Here is a 23054-nt window from a genome sequence, read left to right on the forward strand (position 1 = left end):
TTTTTCTGGAAACGTCCAAACAAATTTATGCATCATCACAGTGTGCGCGGTTTCCCGATTACCAATCGATTCCAAAGGACTTCGTCGTTTCGCTAGTTTCCCAGGAAACGTACTCCCCAACGCAGAACTTACCAGTATTTTAAAACCATTTCCGGTGTAAAAATGTCCGGCGATGATGGCAAATTCGATCCGGTGTTGTTCTCGATGGCAGAACAGCACCCGGGCGGTGTTCCAGACGTGAGTATCGATCAGTTAACCTCCTTTTTGAGTTAGGAACAAATAGCTAATTTTGCCTTCGGAACAGCTTCTCGGAACCATTGCCGGTTTTTTGAACCGGAAGACGGATTTCTTCGTTGGTGGTGAACAGGGCGAATGGGAAAAGCTAGTACTCAAGATATTCAGAAAAGAGGCGGAGCTGGCACAGGAAGTTGCACGAAAAAAACGTGAGGAACGCGAAGCAGCCGAGAAAAGACGAGCGGAAGCGCGCCGGAAGAAAGAAGAGGAGGAAGCTAAAGCTCGGCAGGAACATGAACAGAGCTCTTCATCATCTGCAGCCATTACGGAACTGACGGATGCGGAAGCAGAATCGCTGCAGCAGGAAATCGATGCCAAGAAGTAAGATGAACACAATTCTTAATCTGCATATTTGAATTCAAAATTTTATCTGAATCTAAATCTGAAATTTGAATTGAAAATCTTATTATTTTCAAATATGTAACTGCAATCTGAATCTTAAATCTATTTCTAAAATCAGAATCTAAAATCTGAAATTTGAAACTTAAATTTGAAATCTGAAATCTAAATCTGGAATCTGATTCTAAAATCTGAATCTGAAATCTGAACCTGAAATATGAATTGTAATTGTAATTGTGCTTTATTGATTTAACGTCAGCCCATCGATTTAAAATCATAGTTAGGGTAGGAAATGTGAATTTGAAATCTGAATCTGAAATCTGAATCTGAAATCTGAATTTGAATCTGAATTTGAATCTGAAATCTGAGTCTGAGATCTGAATCTGAAATCTGAATCTCAAATCTGAGTCTGAAACCTGAAACTGAAATCTGAATCTGAATCTGAAATCTAAATCTGAAATCTGAATCTGAAATCTGAATCTGAAATCTGAATCTGAAATCTAAATCTAAATCTGAATCTAAATCTGAAATCTGAAATCTGAATCTGAAATCTGAATCTGAAATCTGAATCTGAAATCTGAAATCTGAATCTGAAATCTGAATCTGAAATCTGAATCTGAAATCTGAATCTGAAATCTGAATCTGAAATCTGAATCTGAAATCTGAATCTGAAATCTGAATCTGAAATCTGAATCTGAAATCTGAATCTGAAATCTGAATCTGAAATCTGAATCTGAAATCTGAATCTGAATCTGAAATCTGAAATCTGAATCTGAAATCTGAATCTGAAATCTGAATCTGAAATCTGAATCTGAATTTGAAATATGAATCTGAAATCCTAATCTGAAATCTGAATCTGAAATCTGAATCTGAAATCTGAGTCTGAAATCTGAATCTGAAATCTGAATCTTAAATCTGAATCTGAAATCTGAATCTGAAACCTGAATCTGAAATCTGAATCTGAAATCTGAATCTGAAATCTGAATCTGAAATCCGAGTCTGAGATCTGAATCTGAAATCTGAATCTCAGATCTGAGTCTGAAATCTGAATCTGAAATCTGAATCTGAATTTGAAATATGAATCTGAAATCTGAAATCTGAATCTGAATCTAATCTAAAATCTGAATCTGAAATCTGAATCTGAAATCTGAATCTGAAATCTGAATCTGAAATCTGAATCTGAATCTGAAATCTGAAATCTGAATCTGAAATCTGAATCTGAAATCTGAATCTGAAATCTGAATCTGAAATCTGAATCTGAAATCTGAATCTGAAATCTGAATCTGAAATTTTAAATCTGAATCTGAAATCTGAATCTGAAATCTGAATCTGAAATCTGAATCTGAAATCTGAAATCTGAATCTGAAATCTGAATCTGAAATCTGAATCTGAAATCTGAATCTAAAATCTAAATCTGAAATCTAAATCTGGAATCTGAATCTAAATTCTAAATCTGAAGTCTGCAATCTGGATTTAAAATCCGAATCAGAAACAAAAATCTGAACCGGAATCTGATTTGAAAATCTAAATCCCGATTCAAAATTCGTAATTTGAACCTGAAATCCAAATCTGAAATCTGGATCTGACAACTGAAATTTTGATCTGACATCTGAAATCTGGAATTCGAGGTGGAATTTTTAATCTGAATGCTCAATTAAAGATTTAAAAACTTATAAATTAAAATTTTGTATTAATTTTCATGCTAACTTTGATGTTTTAAATTGTACTTTCAGAAACAAAGATGTCAACCCGGTGGAACCCGCAGCAACGCCCACTGAGGAAGACAAAGAGAAAGACGACGACGAGGAGCCGGAGGATAAGGGCAAGTTGAAACCGAATAGCGGCAATGGTTGCGATTTGGATAAGTACAAATGGACTCAAACGCTGCAGGAACTGGAACTGAGGGTCCCGTTCGATGTGAAATTTACCCTGAAGGCGAAGGATGTGGTGGTAACTATCTTGCGCAAATCGCTAAAGGTTGGCTTGAAGGGGCATCCACTCGTAATCGATGGAGAACTCCATGGGGAGGTAAAGATGGAGGAATCGCTGTGGCATCTGGATAAAAACACGGTGGTCGTTACGCTGGATAAGATCAATCAGATGAGCTGGTGGGACCGTTTGGTGCTCACCGATCCGCCGATTAACACCCGCAAGATCAATCCTGAGTCGTCCAAGCTTTCGGATTTGGATGGAGATACCAGGGGAATGGTCGAGAAGATGATGTACGATCAACGGCAAAAGGAACAAGGTTTACCTACGAGTGACGAGCAGAAGAAACAGGATGTGCTCAAGAAGTAAGTTGTAACGTAAATTATTTTCTACGCAAGAAGTTCTAATCGAAACTTTTTTTTTAAGGTTCATGGAGCAGCACCCGGAGATGGACTTTTCGAAATGCAAATTCACCTAAAACCGAAGGATGTTCGGAACCAGTGAAGAACATTCTACGTAACACAAAAACTTGAATCCTTATATCCAATCTAGCTCGATATGCTTTAAGTAGACTTTAGTTCCATCATTACTAAACCGCTTCAGAATAAACTTTTTCGTTCTTGGTTGTAAGACATTCAAAATAAAAATATGAATAAAGAACGTATTTCACAATACTTATTTATCATTTTCATTTATTATTTGTGAAAAAGAACCTTTTAAAGCAAAGACCCGATATATTCTTTAATTTAGTTGAGCTGATTGGCGGCGTACAGGAGAACGGAATGTGGAGGCGAAGGATGAACCACGAGCTCGCGCGACTCTACGGCGAACCCAGTATCCAGAAGGTGGTGAAGGCTGGCCGGATACGCTGGGCGGGACATGTTGCGAGAATGCCGGATGACTGTCCTGCAAATCAGGTGTTCGCCACGAATCCGGTAGGAACAAGACGAGCGGGGGCGCAACGAGCGAGGTGGTTAGACCAAGTGGAGCGTGATCTGGCGAACGTGGGGTGCCCGAGAAATTGGAGAACGGTTGCCATGGACCGAGTGAATTTTAGGAATTATGTTCGTCAAGTTATGTCGTAAGACGGAATACTATGTAAATAAAATAAATAAAGTTGAGCTGATTAAAGGATTTCTTTCAATTAATAAAATTAGCTATTCTCATTTTCCATTTATTTTTCTCCTATTTCTGATAATTTAAATAAGTTAATAAATATCACAGAAAAAATGTATAGCGTAATCTGTTTGAAGGAAAACGACAGTTTCTATCTGAGAAAGTACCTAGCTAATTTGCAAAAAGGAAGGAAAAAGAGATGAACTCAAACACAGATTTGAAATTAGTAAGAAAAAAACAGTAGGATAGAATAGATTCGAAAAGATACAGACTAAGAATTGGGAGTGAAATCATATTATTTTTTCCGGATGCCGCACAGAAATACTAGTCAAAGGCTCTTCATATCATCACAATTTAATTGCTAACCCTACATTATGCACTCAAAAGGTCAAATGCCACAAATGGTGATGATCGTGAGACCGACATATCGCTGTAATAAAATTTTCTTCCTTTAAATAGGTTTTTCAAAAAACAACGAGCAAACACTCAAAGTTTACCATTCATTCAAATATTCAGCCAGGCGGCATCCGTTTTTCTGCGTTCGTTAGTGTTTTTGTTGTTATTACTCTTACTCTAGAAAGCTTATCTACTTAAGAAACTTTAGGTAAGGTTTATATACACTTCTGAGGTGTATAAAATCTATACTCGGTCCTTACAAACTAATGCGTAACTGGTACTTCCGAAGGGTTATTCGTTTGTTTTGTGTGTGTGAAGACATATGGCTTGATGGTGGCGTTGTGTTGTTGTGGGTAGGTTGTTCGATGGATGTGTCTTTACTTTGTTAGTTAAAATTGAGCGATTCATGCTTCCGGATTTTATCCGAGTGTCCACGGCTCAGAATACTGCGTTCGTTGCATTGTTTCCCTTATCTGGGCATCTCTCGGGCACGCACTGAAAAAAAAAGAAACAATAAAAAAATGATGAGTTTAGATTTATTCAGTTGAACTTTTGATTCTTATAAAAATCATTTAATAAAACTACTTAGAATAAGAAAGCTCATGAGGATGGAGAATAATAAGACCAATAAACAACATCTTGTACTGAAATATCTCCGATTGCACCAGAGAGATCTTTTTGGTTTACCAATTTCATGGTGGCTCCAGAGAGTCCTTACCTTGAACCACCAAAAATAATAAAAAGGGACGTTTATTTCTAAAAAGTAAATCAAGGCATTTTCATCTGCTTAGTTAGGAATTGTTGTAATTTCTTTTTGTTTATTTTTTGAATTTATGGAAAATTTAAGAATTTTAGGTCGACCCATGTTTTCAACTCTATTCAGTTTAACAAAACCGTTTTCACCAAGCTTATTAGTTCTAGAAGTTTTATTTTGACTACTTACTTAAATTGCTATAACTTTCCATGTTCGGACCAATCTGAACAAAAAACATTTTGAGAATTTTTGAAATGTACAATAAAAGAAATGTGATGGCTATTTGATTTTTTCAACACCTTCCATCTACTGGATCTCAAAAATTTTGAGTATCGTTTATGTAGATAATATAGAATTTTTTTCCGAAACTTTATTCATTAGGAAGGATATTTTTTATCTGTTCTAGTTAAGTAAACATATTAGTATTACGATCGCGCTACAAATCGAACAAATAGACAATGAACTGATACGGAAAACTATTTGTCTGGTTTTCAGGGGCTTTCATAAAAAATGACTCGTCGTTTGAAGACTTTAAAATTATAAAGGATTCCAGATGAAATAACATTTAAAGGAGCATCTATCAACAGTGACAATTAAAAATGGATTATAATAAAGTCAAAACGAAAACGTTGAATAGTTTTAATATATGCGTCAATTCATTATGCATACCTTATTTAAAAAAAAAAAAAGAAGTTAACGGTGGCTCCAGAGAGTGTAGATTTTGGAGCAAAAATAGGGTGTTTTTTGTTCAAAATTAGGAAGCGTTTCGCTATTAAATGTAAGAAAAGAACCACAAGTGGGGCTAGATTACCGTCCATTGAAAAATATCATAAAAATATTAAAATATTGAAGAAATTCACTAGGTTAGTGCTAAACACGTAATCATAACATTTTATTGATTTATGCAATAGATTTTTTTCTGATTTTTTTCCACAAACTCTCATACTTCCTAAAACTTCCTAAACCCTCAATGCATGTGTTTAGATTTTAAGGTCCACGAAAAAAATGGATTGATACAATTGTGAAATGAAATGAATCTCACATATTTTGTCTTGAAGCATTTAGTTTGATTTCGTTTGAGATTATTTAGTTTTTTTTAAAGAATACAAACCCATATATTAAGAATCAAAGAAGAAATTGATATTTGTTCCCGCCTTATTGGTTAAAGGTTAAGTTATTTTTCAGTCATTGAATTGTCGTAATATACGAATTAATTTGGAAAGCTATGAATTTTCTTCGTAACTCAAGATGGCTCCAGAGAGTTTCCATTATTGCATACCATTTGTCACTTTCAATTTAATTTATATAACAGAAAATGTTAGGCATAATAAAAACGGCACTCTCCCTTTCTAAAATGAATTTTATTTTTCAAATATTTTTTTCCACACAAATAATAATACTAGTTTACAGCATTTTGAATTGAGCAAACCGCGGTCATCATTTTTAATTTTTACGATAAAAAAAATCAATAAAAAACACATTTTTCAGGATTTTTTTTTATTTTATTGACGAATTTTGGATAATTTGTTTTCTTCGTAACTAAAGGTGGCTCCGGAGAGTTCCTACTTATCTCATTATTGCATAAAATTTCGCACTTTCAATTTAATTTATATAACATAGACAAAGGTTTACTGAAAACTCCACTTTTCCCTTCTAAAATGGGTTTTTCTTGAAATATTTTTTTTCCACACAAATAAAAACACTAGTTTACAGCATTTTTGAATTAAGTTAACCGATGATCATTATAAATGTAAAACCGACTGCTGAATCCGAAACTAAAATAAGAAAAATTCGAAGAAGAACAGTTTTCAAATTATGCTCCAACTATAAAAATTTGTTAAGCAAAAAGATTTGTACATAAATTCAAAAATCTCGGATAACATAACATAAATTTGATTTTTTTTCTTTTTTCATATAGAAGGTGCATAAATTAGCTATCGATCATTTAAAGTTAACCCTTCATTTCATAAAGTAACAAATTTGCAACAGTTAATGTATGGAAAAATGGAAAAATCGTATTTCATTTTATTTTTTTTTTCTTGATGTACTCGTCATTTTTAACTGTTAAAAATGATTTTTAAGAAAAAATAAAAAATCATGAAATGCAGGGTTAACTTGTGTGTAAAATAAACAATATGGGAATTTTTATGAGAAAAAAAAAATCGAAAAAAATCATTTTTCAGGAAAAAAAATCAATTTTTGCGTTATATTTAAACATTGAAAATAATCATGTTCTATGGACCATCAGTTTAAAACAAAGAATTCAAGACGTGCTTTTTTATCTACAGTTGAAAACTGTAGAAGTTGTGATGCTTGTTTTCTCATCAAATTGATAATTGATCATTGGCTTATCAGAAGGTCACGTGTCGAGTTGAAGCAAGATCTGACTACAGGAAAAATGTGCATAGAGCGTTCAGTGTGATGCCCGTGAAATACTGAGTTTTCATTAAGAACTTTTTATTCTAAAAGACATTTGTTTTTCGAAATGATGTTTCGAATTGAGAGTAGGAAAATTGCTTCAAAATTTATTTTGAGCAGTGTAAATAAATATTTCAGAAACACCAGTAAATGAATACGGAATCGTAATGAAAATTCATATTTCGTATATAAGTGGATTTAAAACTAAAAAGAGAAAAATATGTAAACGGGAATAAAACACTTAAAAGCATAAGAATTGCAAACAATTTCAAATCAAAGTTTTTTCAATCAGAAAAAAGCAATGATCCTACATTCGGAATCCAAGTATTCAATGAGGAAAAATATCAACTGAAAAATCAAAAATTCACTTTGCTAAAGTGTCAAAAATAACAAAAGATAAAAAATAATAAAAATTTCAGATTATTCCAGAGATAATCTATAATAAGAAAATAAAATCAATGTTATCTATATATATAAAAATGAATGTTTGTCTGTCTGTCTGTTCCCTATAGACTTGGAAACTACTGAACCGATCATCGTCAAAATTGGCATCTGAGGGTTTTTGAGGCCGGAGATGGTTTCTATAATAGTCAAAACCCCATCCGACTTAAGGGAGGAAGGGCTTCCATACAAAATTTGTAGTTTTTCAAAGCAAATCAAAGTCATGACATCCATTTTCTCGAGATTTTTTTTCCTTTGGGTGGTTTGTTTTTCGTCTCTATGGTCGAGGCGTCGCGAGCCAACGTCGCAAAAGGATAGTAACCAAGGCATAGCATACTGATCAGTGAGAATATTTTGGCGCGTATTTCTCAACCAACCATATTTTCAATGCAAGGGGTGGCGATGTGAAGCCTTGATGTATTTTTTTTTCTACTTGATTCCTAGCTCATTTGTACAGCACATGGTTATGAATGACGCCTAGATGTGACCCAGATTGACTTTTTGAAGATCGAATAAAACATATTCATTTTGTTTTTGCCAATTTAGTTCGTGTAAATGTACGTAGCGTTTGTTGTATAAAAATTTAAATTTAGTTCTGATTCTAATGAAATAATGGTAGGACACTTTGGGGACAATTGAAAAAAAAAATACAGAAAGTAAAGAATTTACATAGATACAATCTTTTAACCAATAAAAAAAACCCGATCCTACACATGAACTGATCAAGGAGCCTCTTCTTTAAATTAGATAAGATAGAACTGACGTGTGCATAAGTGAAAGGTATCAGTGAAATAAACTGATTTTTATTCAACAGAAGTGAAGGAATTCGTTTTCCGAAAGAATTTTCATTCAAGGAACACTGGAGCATGATCAAGAGCCTCTTCTTTAAATTAGATAAGATAGAACTGACGTGTGCATAAATGAAAGGTATCAGTGAAATAAACTGATTTTTATTGAACAAAAGTGAGGGAATTCGTTTTCCGAAAGGATTTTCATTTAAGGAACACTGGAGCATGTTCAAACGTTCAACCTTTCTCTGTTACAAAAAAATAAAAAAATATGTTTTCTTCTAGAAATTGTTACTTCGGCCTAAAAATACACAACTGAAACGAATTTAGAAATGAAATTGGGAGCTTTTTATTTTAAGTAATTCTTTAAAAAAAACATCGTACTTTTTGTTAACATACCAATTCCAATACGCACTTAACATGAAAAGTGTTTTTGTGTTACACGGCTGCATAAAAGAGACTTTTGATTCACTTCTTTTTTGAAAAGTGAGACATCAGAACTGATATTCAACTGGAAGCAAAAATTGTTTGAGAAATTTTGAGTAAACCCTTACAGTTTTAAAAACAATATTCCCTCCTGACAACTTACACGGTGGGGCAAGAGCAAACGACGAACTTTCAAGAAATTCATCCTATGATTCAATATATTGGAAAGACCAGAAAGAGTATTCCGAATGTTGAAACGGAAGCGGATATTTAAATTTCTTAAATGTCTTTAGTAATGAAGGCCATTTGCTTTGAACAGTATTCGTTAAAAGTGGAGTAACAAACACAAATTTATACTGCAGCAATACTGCAGATATAAATATCAATGAAACTTGACAAAACAAACAAACAGAAATACGTATCAAATCCATTTTAAAGCCATTTGCATTTAAACTTGCCCCAATATACGGGAGAAATGTTAACTTAGAAATTTGTTTTTTGGTTGAATTTCAAAGAGAAAATAAAAAACGCTGAGAATTTATTTCGTGTTGAACTGATATTTTTTTAAGTTTTTATATTTTTTGCTTTAATAAATTTATTAAAAATAAAAAGAAATTTGCACTGTATAAAATCGATAATTTTCATACCTTGACAAGAGCTGTTTGGGAAAACTTCAAGCCGTAATGTCTCATGTCCACAAGTTTGGCATAAGGCTAAACATTTTTTTAACATAATTTTGGCGCAAAAAGGATAGATATTCAAACAGCTGGGCGAGGATGGTGAAAAACGCTGTTTGAAATGGGCTATTTAAAATCCTTTTCATCGTTTTATTTAAAATTTCTATAGCTTATTTTTTCAACAACAAAAAATACACCATCTAAAGCTAATCAGGAGCTGTAAGTGATTATTATACAGGATATTAGGAATATAATTAAAAAACTGTGCCGATTCACGCTATTGATCGATTTTCAAAATTCTATCTCCATAAAGTACAATATGCAATAAATTCGAACGTGTGAATCTTTTTCTTTCAATTTGAAATTTATGTAAACTCGAGCCGGGTAAATCAGCCTACCTTCTTAAAGCAGTGTGGGACAAAATTGGAAAAGATGGGGGAGCTCCCATGTAAGTTTAAGATAAAGAGCTTTTCAAAGAAGGAGCCATATTTTATAAGAGTATTTGTTTGCGTACGGATATTTGGCATAACTCAAAAATAAATGTGAAAAATGTTTTTTATGGAAGTTCCTAACTTCCCACTTTGGGAAAAAATGATTGAAAATCCATAAATGTTGACATTATTTAAGTCATTATGAAGCTTTAAAAACAGAGTAAAAATTTCAGATCTTGAAAAACAAATTTAGAGATCAAGTTTCAGTATATAATGTATACCATCTTTGAATTGCAATTCGGAACTCCAGCTGCCGCTCTCATTTCAAAGTTGTTGGTTCTGAACTATGATGAGGTTTAATTAAAAAAAATGCTTACAAAAATCTAAATTTGAATAAATTTTTACAAATTACATTTATTTTTGGAAGGTGTAGCAAAGCACACCGGGTTAGCTAGTCTATATATATAAAAATGAATGTTTGTCTGTCTGTCTGTTCCCTATAGACTCGGAAACTACTGAACCGATCATCGTCAAAACTGGCATCTGAGGGTTTTTGAGGCCGGGGATGGTTTCTGTAATAGTCAAAACTCCATCTGACTTAAGGAAGGAGAGGCTTCCATACAAAATTTGTAGTTTTTCGAAACAAATTAAAGTCATGACATCCATTTTCTTGAGATTTGCAAAAATACTTCCATATTTAGTTCGTGTTAATGTAGGTAGCATTCGACTTTTCATTCAAGGAACATTAGAACATGTTCAAACGTTCAACTTTTTCTGTAAAAAAAAATTAAAAATAATGTTTTCTTCTAGAAATTGTTACTTCAGCCCAAAAATACACAACTGAAACGAATTTAGAAATGAAAATGGGAGCTTTTTATTTTAAATAATTCTGAAAAAACCATCGTACTTTTTGCTTACATACCAATTCAAGTACGTACTTAACATGAAAAGTGTTTTTGTGTTACATGGCTGCATAAAAGAGACTATTGATCCGCTTCGTTTTTGAAAAGCGAGATTTTAGAACTGATATTCAACTGGACGCAAAATTTTTAAGAGAAATTTTTAGTTTACCCTTAAAGTGTTAAAAACAATATTCCCTTCTGTCAACATACACAGTGGGGCAAGGGCAAACGTCGAACTTTTAAGAAATTCATCTTCAAAATGATTCAATATGTTGGAAAGACCAGAAGGGGTATTCCGAATGTTGAAACTGCAGCGGATATTGAAAATTCTTAAATGTCTTTGTAAATGAAGGTCATTCCCTTTGAACAGCATTCGTTGAAATGGAGTACCAAACATAAATTTATATTGCAGGAATACTGCAGATATATCAGTGAAACTTGATAGAACAAAAAACAGGAATTCGTATTAAATCCATTTTAAAGCCATACTCTGACGCATCTGTAAATAAGCTTTGCATTGACACTTGCCCCAATAAACGGAACAAATGTAAACTTAGAAATTTATTTTTGCCAACATTTTTGAATATTTGACTTTCAAAGAGAAAATAAAAAAAAAACGCTGAGAACTTATTTAGTGATGCAACTGATATTTTTTTAAATATTTATATGTTTACCGTAGTAAATTTATTTAGAAAAAAAAGAAATTTGCACTGTATTTAATACATAACTAATTTAGTATATTTTTCATTACCATGATAAGTGCTGTTTGGGTATCGAGCCGGTTAAATTTGCCTACCTTCTTCAAGCAGTGGGGAACAAAATTGAAAAAGATGGGAGAACTCCCATGTAAATTTAAGATAAAGAGCTTTTCAAAGAAGGGACCTTATTTAAAAAGGTTTTTTTGGGTACAGAGTACGAATTTCAGATCTTGAAAAACGAGTTCAGAGATCAAGTTTCAGTAAATAATATATACCATCTTTGAATTGCAATTCAGAACCGCAGCTGCAGCTCTCATTTCAAAGTTGTTGGTTCTGAAGTATGATGAGGTTTGATTTAAAAAAAATGCTCTTTAAAATCTAAATTTGAATAAATTTTTACAAATTACATTTATTTCTGGAAGGTGTAGCAAAGCACAACGGGTCAGCTAGTCATTGTATAAATATTACTTTCATTTGATTTTCTTTATTTTAGAACGAAGGTGTATTTTTTTAATTTGAGAGCAGTTTCTTAATATTAATAGAAGATCATGCTATTCCCAAATTGTTCATTGGCTTTAGTCAGAGGGGAAATAATATAATTATTTTAAATATTTAATTCATCAAAATAAACAGGTATTGAAATTCATTTTGAAATTTACGAAAAACCTGCTAAAAATTGATGAAATTTTGGAAAATTATTTGAATTTTTGTTCATTTGTACATCATTTTAAACTAAATTTTAACATCATTCAGATGCAATGAGTGCTGCAATTTTAGTTTAAAATTGCTATACAAAAGTAATTTTTTCGTTTTTTTTTTAATTTTTTTTTCAGCTCTCAAAACTTGATCTAAAATTTATTTTTCAATCATTGTTTCAAATTCTTCTTTGCACAAAAACTCAATAACATCTCCTCGCTGAAAGAAAGGTTAGGCTCATAAACATTAAAAAAATATTTTTCGTATGTATACTCTCACGTAAAATATGGTGCTTTTGCTTGATAAATTGTCGTGTTTTAACATAAACCTCGTATGAAAGCACCCTTCCTGTCCTTTTTCTGGAAGAAGAAAGGGCTCTTCAATAATCATAGAAGCATGTTTTGTATCCAAAATGACTTCCATGGCAAATTTGCTTCCACTTTCTTGATAAGTTTTTGAGCTTTACAACAAAATTTGTATGATTAGTTCTTGAGCTACCCCACAAATATTGTATGTATCCTTCTCACTGTAATAAATAAAATACCTGTGAAAAATTTCATCTCGAACAGACTTGATTAAGTTCAAAGTTTCGGTTTTGGACCCTTAAAAAGCACCTCGGCGACCCGATGAAAATAGTAAGAATCGAAATTTTAATTTCGTTGCCAAATGACTGAATGCATGAAGCTGGTCGAGATCTGGTGTAATAGACTGAGTCGATTTGAGGTCATTTTTAAATTTCTCAAGCCCAAGCTTCGTTTTTGTCCAAAACTCATCCATGATTTTTTGCACAATTTTTAAGTAACTTTTAGGGGAAGAAAAGGGCACAACGAGTAAGTAGCCGAGGCATAGTAAGCACTCCTTTTTTCTTCAAAAGTACGTATTTTCTTAAAAAAAAATTATGAGGATTAGTTTCGTATTTCCTATAGTATTAATTTTTCAGCATAATAGAAATATCCTTAGCATCTTTATAGATATGTTTGAAAAATACCAACTAGGATCTCAAGTGACGAAAATATTCTAATTTTTAAGCATCGGAAAATAAGCGCTTTTGAGTTTTATCATCTTAATCTATATGATACGCACTGCACTGCAACATGATGTACACATTGTTCCTCAATTTTCATCATCATTAAATTTTTGAATTTTCCCTATTATTAATTTTAAAATACGATTTACCTTAATTTCTTGACTCGGGGCGCACAGAGCACAATTATTCGGGTCACGATGAGCATTTTCTGCCATACAATTAAGCATCGAATTCAACTGTATTATAGAGCTACGGCTCTACTAGTTTTATTTGACGTTTTAGTTTATTAGTGAGGTGTCGGAGAGGTATTTTTTTCTTTACCAATCATGATCAATTAGTTTGATTATTGCATTTTACGGTTAGAAGTATCATCCACCAAACAAACACCAGAAACAGTGTGAGTGTGTGTGGATTGTTTGTATTCTTCAAACTTTATTGTTTTGTTTCGTTAATCTACCCATCGTTTAGTGCAAAGTGCATCGATCATGAATGATATTAAAAAGAAAATGCCACGAGCAGGATTCAGTTCAGTTAAGACTCATCGAGTTGAATTCGCTGCTAAATTGTACGGTAGAAAATGCTCATCGTGCCCCGATGATTGTGCTTATACTGCTCCAGGGGGGTTCTGATTATACCTCTGCAGTGACTAATTTTCAACTTTCGGCAAAAAATGTTGAAGTGCATTTTAAACGTTTTTATCTACTTTTTTAATTTCAGCCGGTTAGGAAATATACGTTTTTAGTGTCTGAATACGAAACAATTATGTAACTCACATATAATAGCATTTATAGCAGATTTTTATGGTAAAACAAGAGTTTTCCTTAAGGTGGCCATTATGTCCTTATCTCTCCTAATAACTTTTTTGCCTAATATACGAAGTTGAGGTCTTCAAAAAAAAAGCTTGGTTCCAAAGTTGATTAAAAAATGATGTTGATTTTTCAGAACAAAATACTTTCCCATACAAAAATAAAAGTTCAAATTTACTCATGTAAACGTTACTTAAAAATGCTGCAAAAAATCATGGATGAGTTTTGGACCAAGATGACGAAGCTTTTAAGACCCCAGGGGCTGAGAAACTCAAAAATGACCCCAAATCGACTCAGTCTGCTGGTGTATTCTCGAAAAAAAAAACTGACCAAAAATCAACCTTCTGGGATTTAGTCGGTTTCCCGAGAAAATGCCAGAATCTGCCACCTGATCTCGACGTTTCATGCAGTTTTTAACCCTTTAATTCATAGTCTTGTTTTAAAACAACACTAACCAAAATACAAATATCTCGAAAACGCGTGAATATTTTTGACTGATGTAGCAAAAAATATACTAGAGATTAAAAGAAATTAGCCCATGGTATTTTTATTTCGATATTTTCTGTGTGAGATATCGAACAAAAGTATGCGGAAAAATTTATTTATTTTTTTGAAAACAAGATTGTTTTTCAAAAATCGCTGTTTTTTAATGAGATTTGTAAGTTCCAACAAAATCTTCAATCTCAATCAATCACAAACACTTTGCTGCACCCAATTAACCAGGTTTTTAAGAAATTAGCAAAACCGTTTTGAAATGAACTAAGAATTTAAAAAAAAATTTCAACTTTGATGGGCCATAACTTTTATAATACTCAAAATACCGACTTCAAACCTGTTGAGTTTTGTTATTCGAATGAAATGATATTATCTAATTAAATCAATAACTGCCATTCTCATTTAAAAAAAGTCATGCATTAAAGGGTTAAGTCATTTGGTAACAAATTTTCATTTTTCTGGATTTTTCACCTAGGTGGTTTAAGATCTAAAAAAAAACCGAAACTTTGAGCGCTTTGATGCACTTTAAGCTGAAATTTTGCACAGGTCACTTTTTTAACCTATCTAAAAAAAATGTCACGGTTGGTTTTTAAACTTCGACATCACCTATTTGGCTGCCACCCTTCTATGTATACATAACATGCCAAATTTAAGCCAAATAGAAATCCAAGTTTGACTTTTACATTAAATTTGAACTATAATTCTATGCAGTAAACATGAAAAGTTGGTGATTTGCTGCCCAATGCACTCGTTTGCTCGTCTACTATTGATTTATATATCTATTGTAATCTTTCACTATGAATGCAAAGTTTAAAAAATTTTAAAACTTGTTCATCTCATTTTCACTGTTTTCTCCAAATCATTGATTCAAAATCATTTTTGTTAAATCACTCAAATGTACTCACTTTCGAGGAAGAACACCGCCGCACAGATCCCGACCATAAACACGAAGCTCATGGTCACGATCAGGATCGTAATCTGGTGCCCGCGGGAACAGATTCCAGATTTGGGTCGCCGCTGCGGCCCTCCGATGCCGTTGATCATAGTAAAATGCGTGGAACTGGCCATGGACACCGAGTCCGGATCTTTGGTTTTCGCTGTTGGTCGATGGAAGGTTGGCAATCCGGTTACCGGATCCAGTGTTACCGGATTCTGCTGCTGGTATTCCGGTGTGATATCTTCGATGGCAATGATGGCGGATGACGTCGTGGCCACCTGATCCGTTTGATCAACGGTATTCTGTTGCTGTTGCTGAAGCATGATATTGCTGTTGTATTTGCTGCCGATTGCGTCCATGAGGGCAGCCGTCGGAACGACTCCAACCGTTGAGGACAGATACTCCTCCATGGCTTTGCTCGTCCCGTAGCTGGACTCGTGCTTCTTGTGGATTTTGGCAAAGTTCTCCAAATTCGCCACCGTCAGCAGCAGCGATCCGGATGAAGCGCTCTGAAACAAGTTTGGAAGTGAATGTAGGTGAGCATTATGGTGGTAAAACTAGAACATCAGAATGGGTCCCGCGAAGGTGGGGGCGTCGAATCGCTTTATCGAATAGAAGTGGTGACTATCGGTCTGCCACGGTTCAGCTACTTTCATCATTCCTAGTCGGTTCATCGTTAATAAACGGTATAGGGTTGTTCAACTGTTGATTTACTCGTCGAAATAACTGTACCGACATTCTTGAAATAGATTATTGAATAGTGACTTTGAAATGCCTCGGAACGAACGAATGGCTCCGACTTTGTTCGTTGAACTTCCCACAACTCGTGAAGAACATCCAAGGATCCGAACTAGAAGGTAAACGTTATTTTGGGGGGTGGGGGGGGGGGGGGGGGGTATATACCAGAATATTGAAATTAGAATGAAACTAAAAAAAAGTAAAGTTTTAGTTTTCAATTCTCTTTCAAATGTTTTTTTTTAAGACGAGAAATCACCGTGAATTTGAAATGAATTTGCGGCTTTATCGGTGAGGGTTAAAGAGTTGAAATGAAAGACGGATAGAAGATCAGAAGAAAATTCTAAGGTGGTGAAAAGAGCGAAGAGCATTTGAAATAGAAGCTTGACCACATGCTAAATTCTTTGTCCCGCATCAATTAACTGTATTGAAGAAGTAGTTCCCAATAGAGAAGGCACTACATTTTTCGATACAGTTAATTATGGATGGTTCGACCGCCATGTGAGTGTGCACATGTGCCGAACGGACTATTTCAAATACTCTTCGCTCTTTTCACCACCTTAGAATTTTCTTCTGATCTTCTATCCGTCTTTCATTTCAACTCTTTAACCCTCACCGATAAAGCCGCAAATTCATTTCTTTCAAATGTTATGAATTAATTTTAATTCAAATTGTTCGTCTTCCGAACATAAATTTCCATATTCTTAAATTTCAACTCCTTATGGTGAATGTTAGGTAAGGGGATATTTTAATCATTTGAATAGTTTGCGGGGGTCTTCAGATCTTCCCCAAAATTAAAAATTTGATTGATTTTCGCGACTTAAAAACACTTTTTTTTCAGATTATGAAGTTTTATATTTTTTAGTTAAATTCGGTTCAGTTTTATTTTATAATAAATTAAAATCATATTTCAAAGCTACAAAACTCTGTTAAAAAATTATAAAATAGCAGATCAAAACGATCATCTTTTTAACAAAAAATATTTCAAGAATTTTAAGTATTGTCTTTTAACATGAAAATGTTTATATAAGCTTTCAACGGTGTCTAATAGTGCCGCCTTCATCGCCGAATATTCTGCAAATTATACCATCGTATTGCCCAGATTATGATCCAACTTCCATCTGAAGACACCGAAGTGGGCCAGCTACTCGTTTAAATTTATGAAATAAATAATGACAATAAACCTCTTTTTTGCCTCGAAGTCGTAAAAATGAACCAAATTTTCAATTTTGGGGAAGATCTGAAGACCCCCGGCGCAAATGGTCAGATAATAAAAAAAATCCCCGTACATTTTGAATTTTCGATTCTCGACTCAATTTTAGTTGAACTTTGATTTAGGTATATTAATTTAAAATTTATTTCAAGCTTTGAAAATGTTTATCATTGAGAAAACCCAATCAAATAAAAGCAATATAATTTGCAATAAAAATTTCAGAGCAGAATATTAACATTGCATTACTTTGAATTGATGGAATTTCAAAACAATAATTTTAAGTTGATATTGAGAGTTTAGCGAATAAAATTGAAAATTTTATTATTCCCTGTGTATAGAAATAAAAATGCAGACAGTAGAATTCCTAGCACAGAAGCTACGATACCTGACAGGCTCAGAACTAAGAATCCAACTTTACAACTTATAATTCATTATTCTAAATAACAACAAGTAAAGTTTTAAATTTGAAATTGAAAATTCGACCTTAAACGAAATTTATTGGAATTGTAAATGTTCATTCACATAATAAGAGTACTTTAAATTTCAATATTTTCTCAATTTTAATGATTTTGGCAGTTTTTACTCCCTAGAAAGTTTGGACCTTTATTCAAGTTTCAATTGTTTTCAAACTTGGTAAATCACAGAATTGATACTCTCATTGAATTTTTCTGAATTTTATCAATTCAATTAATTTTACAGATTACAAATTTTTTTTAAGCTGTTTTGTCAAGTTGTTAAATTTGAAAGCTGCTTACGTTTTGTCAAATCTCTAAAGTTTTGTCAATATTTAAATATCTTCTGTTTTTTTGTCGTTATTAGAGAGATTTTCAGCTACAGACTGGTTTGCCTCTAATATCTAATGTTTTTTTTGTTTCGATTATAGTCGTTTTACCATCTGTATGGCATTCGCGACTTTATCAACGTTGCAGTTGGCGGATCGTTATTGAAAAACTTATCCGTGTTGTGTTCGATGTTTACTCTTGGGCTCGAACTCGCGGACATCGGCTCAGAAGAGAACAGACTTGCCAACTGAGCTATATCACAAGCCCATCATCATCTACTGTTAATTTAGCCTATTTCTAAAGGAATTTATTCAATCCCGTCCAATTTGTTAGTATTTTCAATTTTAAGTTTTGGAACTCTGGAATTTGGGAACTTTGACATTCTGGAAAAGGTAAGGCAATTTCAAAATTATTCTCACAATTTTCCCCACACCTTGATCAGTTTATTATTATAAATTTTAAAACTATTATTTCTTTAGCTATGACCATTTGAACAGTTTCCAAAACTTTAGTACAATTTTGATGTTTTCACGATTTTGGCTATTTTTAGGATTCATACGATTGTGATCATTTATATGTTTTGAACAATCAATACAGTTTTGCCATATTTTTGAATTTTATCATAATTTAAATACCAACATCATTTATGAGAATTTGTAAGTTTAACATGTTTGGATATTTAATAAAGTAATTAATTTTTTGATAACTAACCTTTTTATGCATAGAGTTGTTTTAAAATAACACTATTGAAAAAATTAAAATATTTTAGAAACGCGTGGATACTTTTGAATGATAGATTCACAAAAGGTGTTCTAGAGGTAAAAAAAGATAGCCGATGGTATTTTTAATATAATATTTCTCTGTGTATGGGAGATATTGAACAAAGTATGCAGAAATATTGCAAAATATTTTTTTAAAAGTAGTTTTAGGGAAATTGCTGTTATTTTTTCAGAATTACAAATTCTAACAAATTTTTTAAGCTCAATCAATCACAAACACCTTACTGCACTGCAGGTTTGGAAGAAATTGGCAAAATCGGACTCAAATAAATTAAGCATTTCAAAATATATTTTCGAACTTTGATAGGCCGTTACTTTAATATTACTCAAAATAACGATTTCAGTTATGTTATTCGAATTTAAATGAATAAATAACTGCTATTCAAATTTAAAAAAAAAAAATGCACGCATTAAAGGTTTACAGCAAATTTTGAAATTTTGGAAAGTTTTTGCAAATATGCAAGCTTTTGATAATTTTGTAAAGTTTGACAAGACAACTATAAAGAAATGAAAATTTAGAAATAGTAAAGTTAACAGTTGCATCAATTTTGTAAGCCTTGAAGTTGTAAAAAATATGTTTTCTTTAATATGGACAATTTTGTTATCTTTACACTTAAACAAATTTGTGAATTTATGCATTTTTGTAAAATGTTCGGTAGTTTAGGCGCTTTTGATCAATTTGCAATTTCCAAAACTTTAACGATTTTGTATTTTTTCAATTTGGTAAATGTTGTAATTTTTCCAATTTTATTATGCTTGTCAATATTTTTTTTTCTGTCAATTGGAATCGAACAATTTTTCAAAGATTGACAGTTATCAATGTGACAAATTTAACTTTTTTCAATTTTGAAAGGTTTGACTTTTTGAAAGTGTTATTAATGTCAATTTCGGAATATTAACCATTATTAACTTTGAAATTTTGAACAATTTTACAGGGTTGAAAATTGTTGAAATATAAACCACTTGAAAACTGTAACATTTTGTTTTATTCTGAATGTATTTTGAAATTCCAATTTGAATTCTTTTTCAATTTTTACTATAGGCACTGATTCTCAATTGTATCTATTTTATCATTTATGCTTATTCTCTTATCAATTTTTCATGCCTAATTTTGACCAGTTTTTTTATACTTTCTTTTTGTCTATAGGATAAAATTTTGCAATTTCACCAAAATATATTAGGACATCGGAAAAGTATGTTTGCTTTCAAAACTTTTGAAAACTTCAAATATATTGAGTGAAATAAACTTCACACCAGCTTTACTGATAGAATTTTTTATTTAATGATTTGTCATGAGATTTTTTGAGGAAACTAAAAACTCTAGCATTAAACGTAAAAATAATTTAAAAAAAAACTAACACTTCGTAGACGTTGACTTGTGAGGACGTAATTTTTTTTAGCTATGTAAATAATAAAATGTGCAAGTTGAAGTACAAAAAAGTGAAAAATAAATATGACATTTAAAACAATTCCAGATGAAATTAATAAAGAAAGCAATGATTGGAAATAAGAATAAAATTCAAAATTTAAACTCAGACTGGAAATTTTAAAATGTGAGATCAAAATTCTGAATTTTGGCATTCGAGTTCTACAATAAGTAGATAAAAAAAAATTATTTCGAAATTAAAATTCGAAAATATAGAAATTTTTTTTTATACAGTTTTTAGAGTTTCGTGGAATGGTGTAGTTTCGAATGTAAAGTTCATATTGTCATTCTTTCGATTTAAGAATGCAAATGCCATATTCTGATTAAAGTTGGTCATTTCATTTTCAAAATTTACAATTTAATTAACTAGCTGTTAACTATTCAGTATTCTGAATAAAGAAAGTGTAGAACTTTATTAAATTCGTAAAAATCGTAAATTTCTACTAGTGAACCTACATGTAAGAGAAGCGACGTCTGGTACACAAAATTCTAATCGATAAAAAAGAACTGTCAAAATCGATTCCAATCGATCCGAGCTTTTGTCGTGGAGCTTTTAGCTTTTTTATTGAAAACTCAACCAAGGAGAGTATTGTATTGGGGTTCAAGCAAACAATTTTAAAAACTCGTCATATGAATTTAAATATGAATAGGAGCAATTTTTCTACTGCTCTGGTGGTTTATGTTCATAGTTAAAAAACTAACAAAATTCAAGTCATTCAAACCGTTTATCGCGATCCACCGCTCATCAAATTCAATATGGTTATGTTGAATTTACTAAGCGTTCACTTTGGAGCTTGAACATTGAGCAACGAAACAGTGCTGAGGATGTTTTTGTCCAAGCTTTCGGCGATGTGGCCAGATATTTTATTTTAAGATGGATCAGATGTCGCTTCTCTTATTTGAATGTTACCTAATTTCTAGTGAACTATTTGAATTCAGTCGATTATCATGAGACGAATTGTGAACCGTGAGTTGACTCTTGAAATAAAATTTTTTTCTCAGCTGATTAAAATGAATAAAAATGGACATCCCCATCTTCGGTCGAAAATATGCACACATTCTCCGGTAGTTTAAGACATTAAAAAAAACCCGCTTCGGTACTCACATGGGAGCTATGACTACTATCAGTCGATCCTTGTGACGACCTTGAGCCACGTTTCGGCGTTTTGCCGTTCCCCTTCTGTTGTTGTTGTTGCTGCTGTCTTTGTTGTTTTTGCTGTTTCTGTTGCTGTCCGAGTCTTCCCTCGGCGGCGGGCGTCGTTCGCGAATCGTACACGTCCACCAAACTTCTGCTGCCTGCTGCCACACCGTAGCCAAGATTCAGTCTACTGGCTCCACCGGTGGTGAGTCCGGCCAGCTGATGATTGCTGTTGTTGTTGTTGTTGTTGAGTTGCCGACTGAGACGCCGCTTACCCCTCGGGACGCCCCCATTGCCCATGCCGACGGCAGCCGATGAGTGGTACTCGTCAAATCGCTGCTTCAGGTCATCCATCTTGGACGTTGGCGGCAGCGCCGTTATCAGGTGCGAACTATGGCGACGCCGATCGTTCCTTCGATCCGGCTGTTGTTGGAGGTAATCAATTGTCGGATCGACCTGTTCGTCGTAATGCATAAAGCTTCGATTGACATAGGCGCCTCGATCCATCGTCAACAGCCGGGGCTGATTCCAGTTCCGATCGCCGGTTCTGCTTCCGCTGTGACTGCGCCTTGACTGCTGAGCGTTACTGTTTTTGGAACCTCCCGGCTGATACTGCAAATGCAACGGCTGCAGCCGCTTCTGAAGATTGTGGTGATAAAAGTTGGCACTATCGATGTAGCTGTACGGGCTGGGTGGACTCGGTGAGCTGGAACGACTGCTACTACTGCGATTGCTGGCACCGGACAGTCTAGAGTCTACGAGGTGATCACGGGATGCCGGGGTTTCCCAGTCGACGGCGGCCATCTGGAAACGAACGAGAGACGGGAAACAGGGAAAATTAAAATCTAGTTTGCAACTCTTTTCTAGGTGTATCTTTTTTCAAAGAAATTTTTTCAAACTTCGTATGTAGACAACAATTTACAATTTACAAGGATTACCGCAATTGATTGCTATGCCACACCTGAAGTTCCCACAAATAATGACATTATACGTCCGTTTAATCCATGTACATTGTGCAATCAACAGCGGGTTTGATATACAATGTATGTATGATTTGAAGACACTTTTTAATTGGTTACAGATACATACATTCTGTGATCGAAATTCTCTAACAACAAGTTGATGTGTCGATTCCCCATTTTAATGTATAAGTGGCCGCATTGATTTGGACCATAAAAACCAAAATTAGTAAAATAATTAAGGAAAGGCGTGAAAACTGGGTGACCCTAAAGAGACTATAGTAAACGAAGAGGTACCATGATCCCTTTCAAAATAATGTAATCCGCAACCATTTCATCTACAGTGTCCTACCCGGGAGTTCCTGGGAACAAAAAAATTTGGGAATTACTGAATCCCGGGAAATGCTAAAAAATCCCGGGAATTTCCGAAACCAATAAAAAGTGATAATTAA

At 33.3% G+C, this 23054-nt stretch overlaps 2 protein-coding genes across 4 annotated transcripts in view; one reads left to right on the forward strand and one right to left on the reverse strand.

The window, feature by feature from the left end:
* The first annotated feature begins 7 nt into the window (after positions 1-7).
* Positions 8-3043, forward strand: LOC129755449 (nuclear migration protein nudC). Its single transcript, XM_055751949.1, has 4 exons — positions 8-237; positions 305-615; positions 2367-2927; positions 2989-3043. Exons 1-4 carry the CDS (start codon positions 163-165, stop codon positions 3038-3040), a joined length of 999 nt encoding a protein of 332 aa, XP_055607924.1. The 5' UTR covers positions 8-162; the 3' UTR covers positions 3041-3043.
* A 795-nt stretch (positions 3044-3838) lies between these two features.
* Positions 3839-23054, reverse strand: part of LOC129757339 (myb-like protein AA) — a 167981-nt gene continuing 148765 nt past the window's right edge. For all 3 annotated transcript variants that reach the window (XM_055754527.1, XM_055754528.1, XM_055754529.1), the window contains exons 3-5: positions 21611-22447; positions 15539-16079; positions 3839-4569 (exon numbers count right to left, since the gene is read on the reverse strand). In XM_055754527.1, coding sequence (XP_055610502.1) covers positions 4544-4569; positions 15539-16079; positions 21611-22447 — 1404 coding nt within the window. In that variant the 3' untranslated portion in view covers positions 3839-4543. The remainder of the gene's footprint in view (positions 4570-15538; positions 16080-21610; positions 22448-23054) is intronic.

This window comes from Uranotaenia lowii, chromosome 3, assembly GCF_029784155.1.
Source record: "Uranotaenia lowii strain MFRU-FL chromosome 3, ASM2978415v1, whole genome shotgun sequence".
NCBI classification, from domain to species: domain Eukaryota; kingdom Metazoa; phylum Arthropoda; class Insecta; order Diptera; family Culicidae; genus Uranotaenia; species Uranotaenia lowii.

What these genes read in the sequence shown, in the direction of transcription:
- LOC129755449 (XM_055751949.1), top strand. Translation starts at nt 163, where the DNA reads ATGTCCGGCGATGATGGCAAATTCGATCCGGTGTTGTTCTCGATGGCA. An exon ending in CAGGAAATCGATGCCAAGAA is followed by an intron (nt 616 to 2,366) that starts GTAAGATGAACA and finishes TTGTACTTTCAG; the next exon opens with AAACAAAGATGTCAACCCGG. An exon ending in AAACAGGATGTGCTCAAGAA is followed by an intron (nt 2,928 to 2,988) that starts GTAAGTTGTAAC and finishes TTTTTTTTTAAG; the next exon opens with GTTCATGGAGCAGCACCCGG.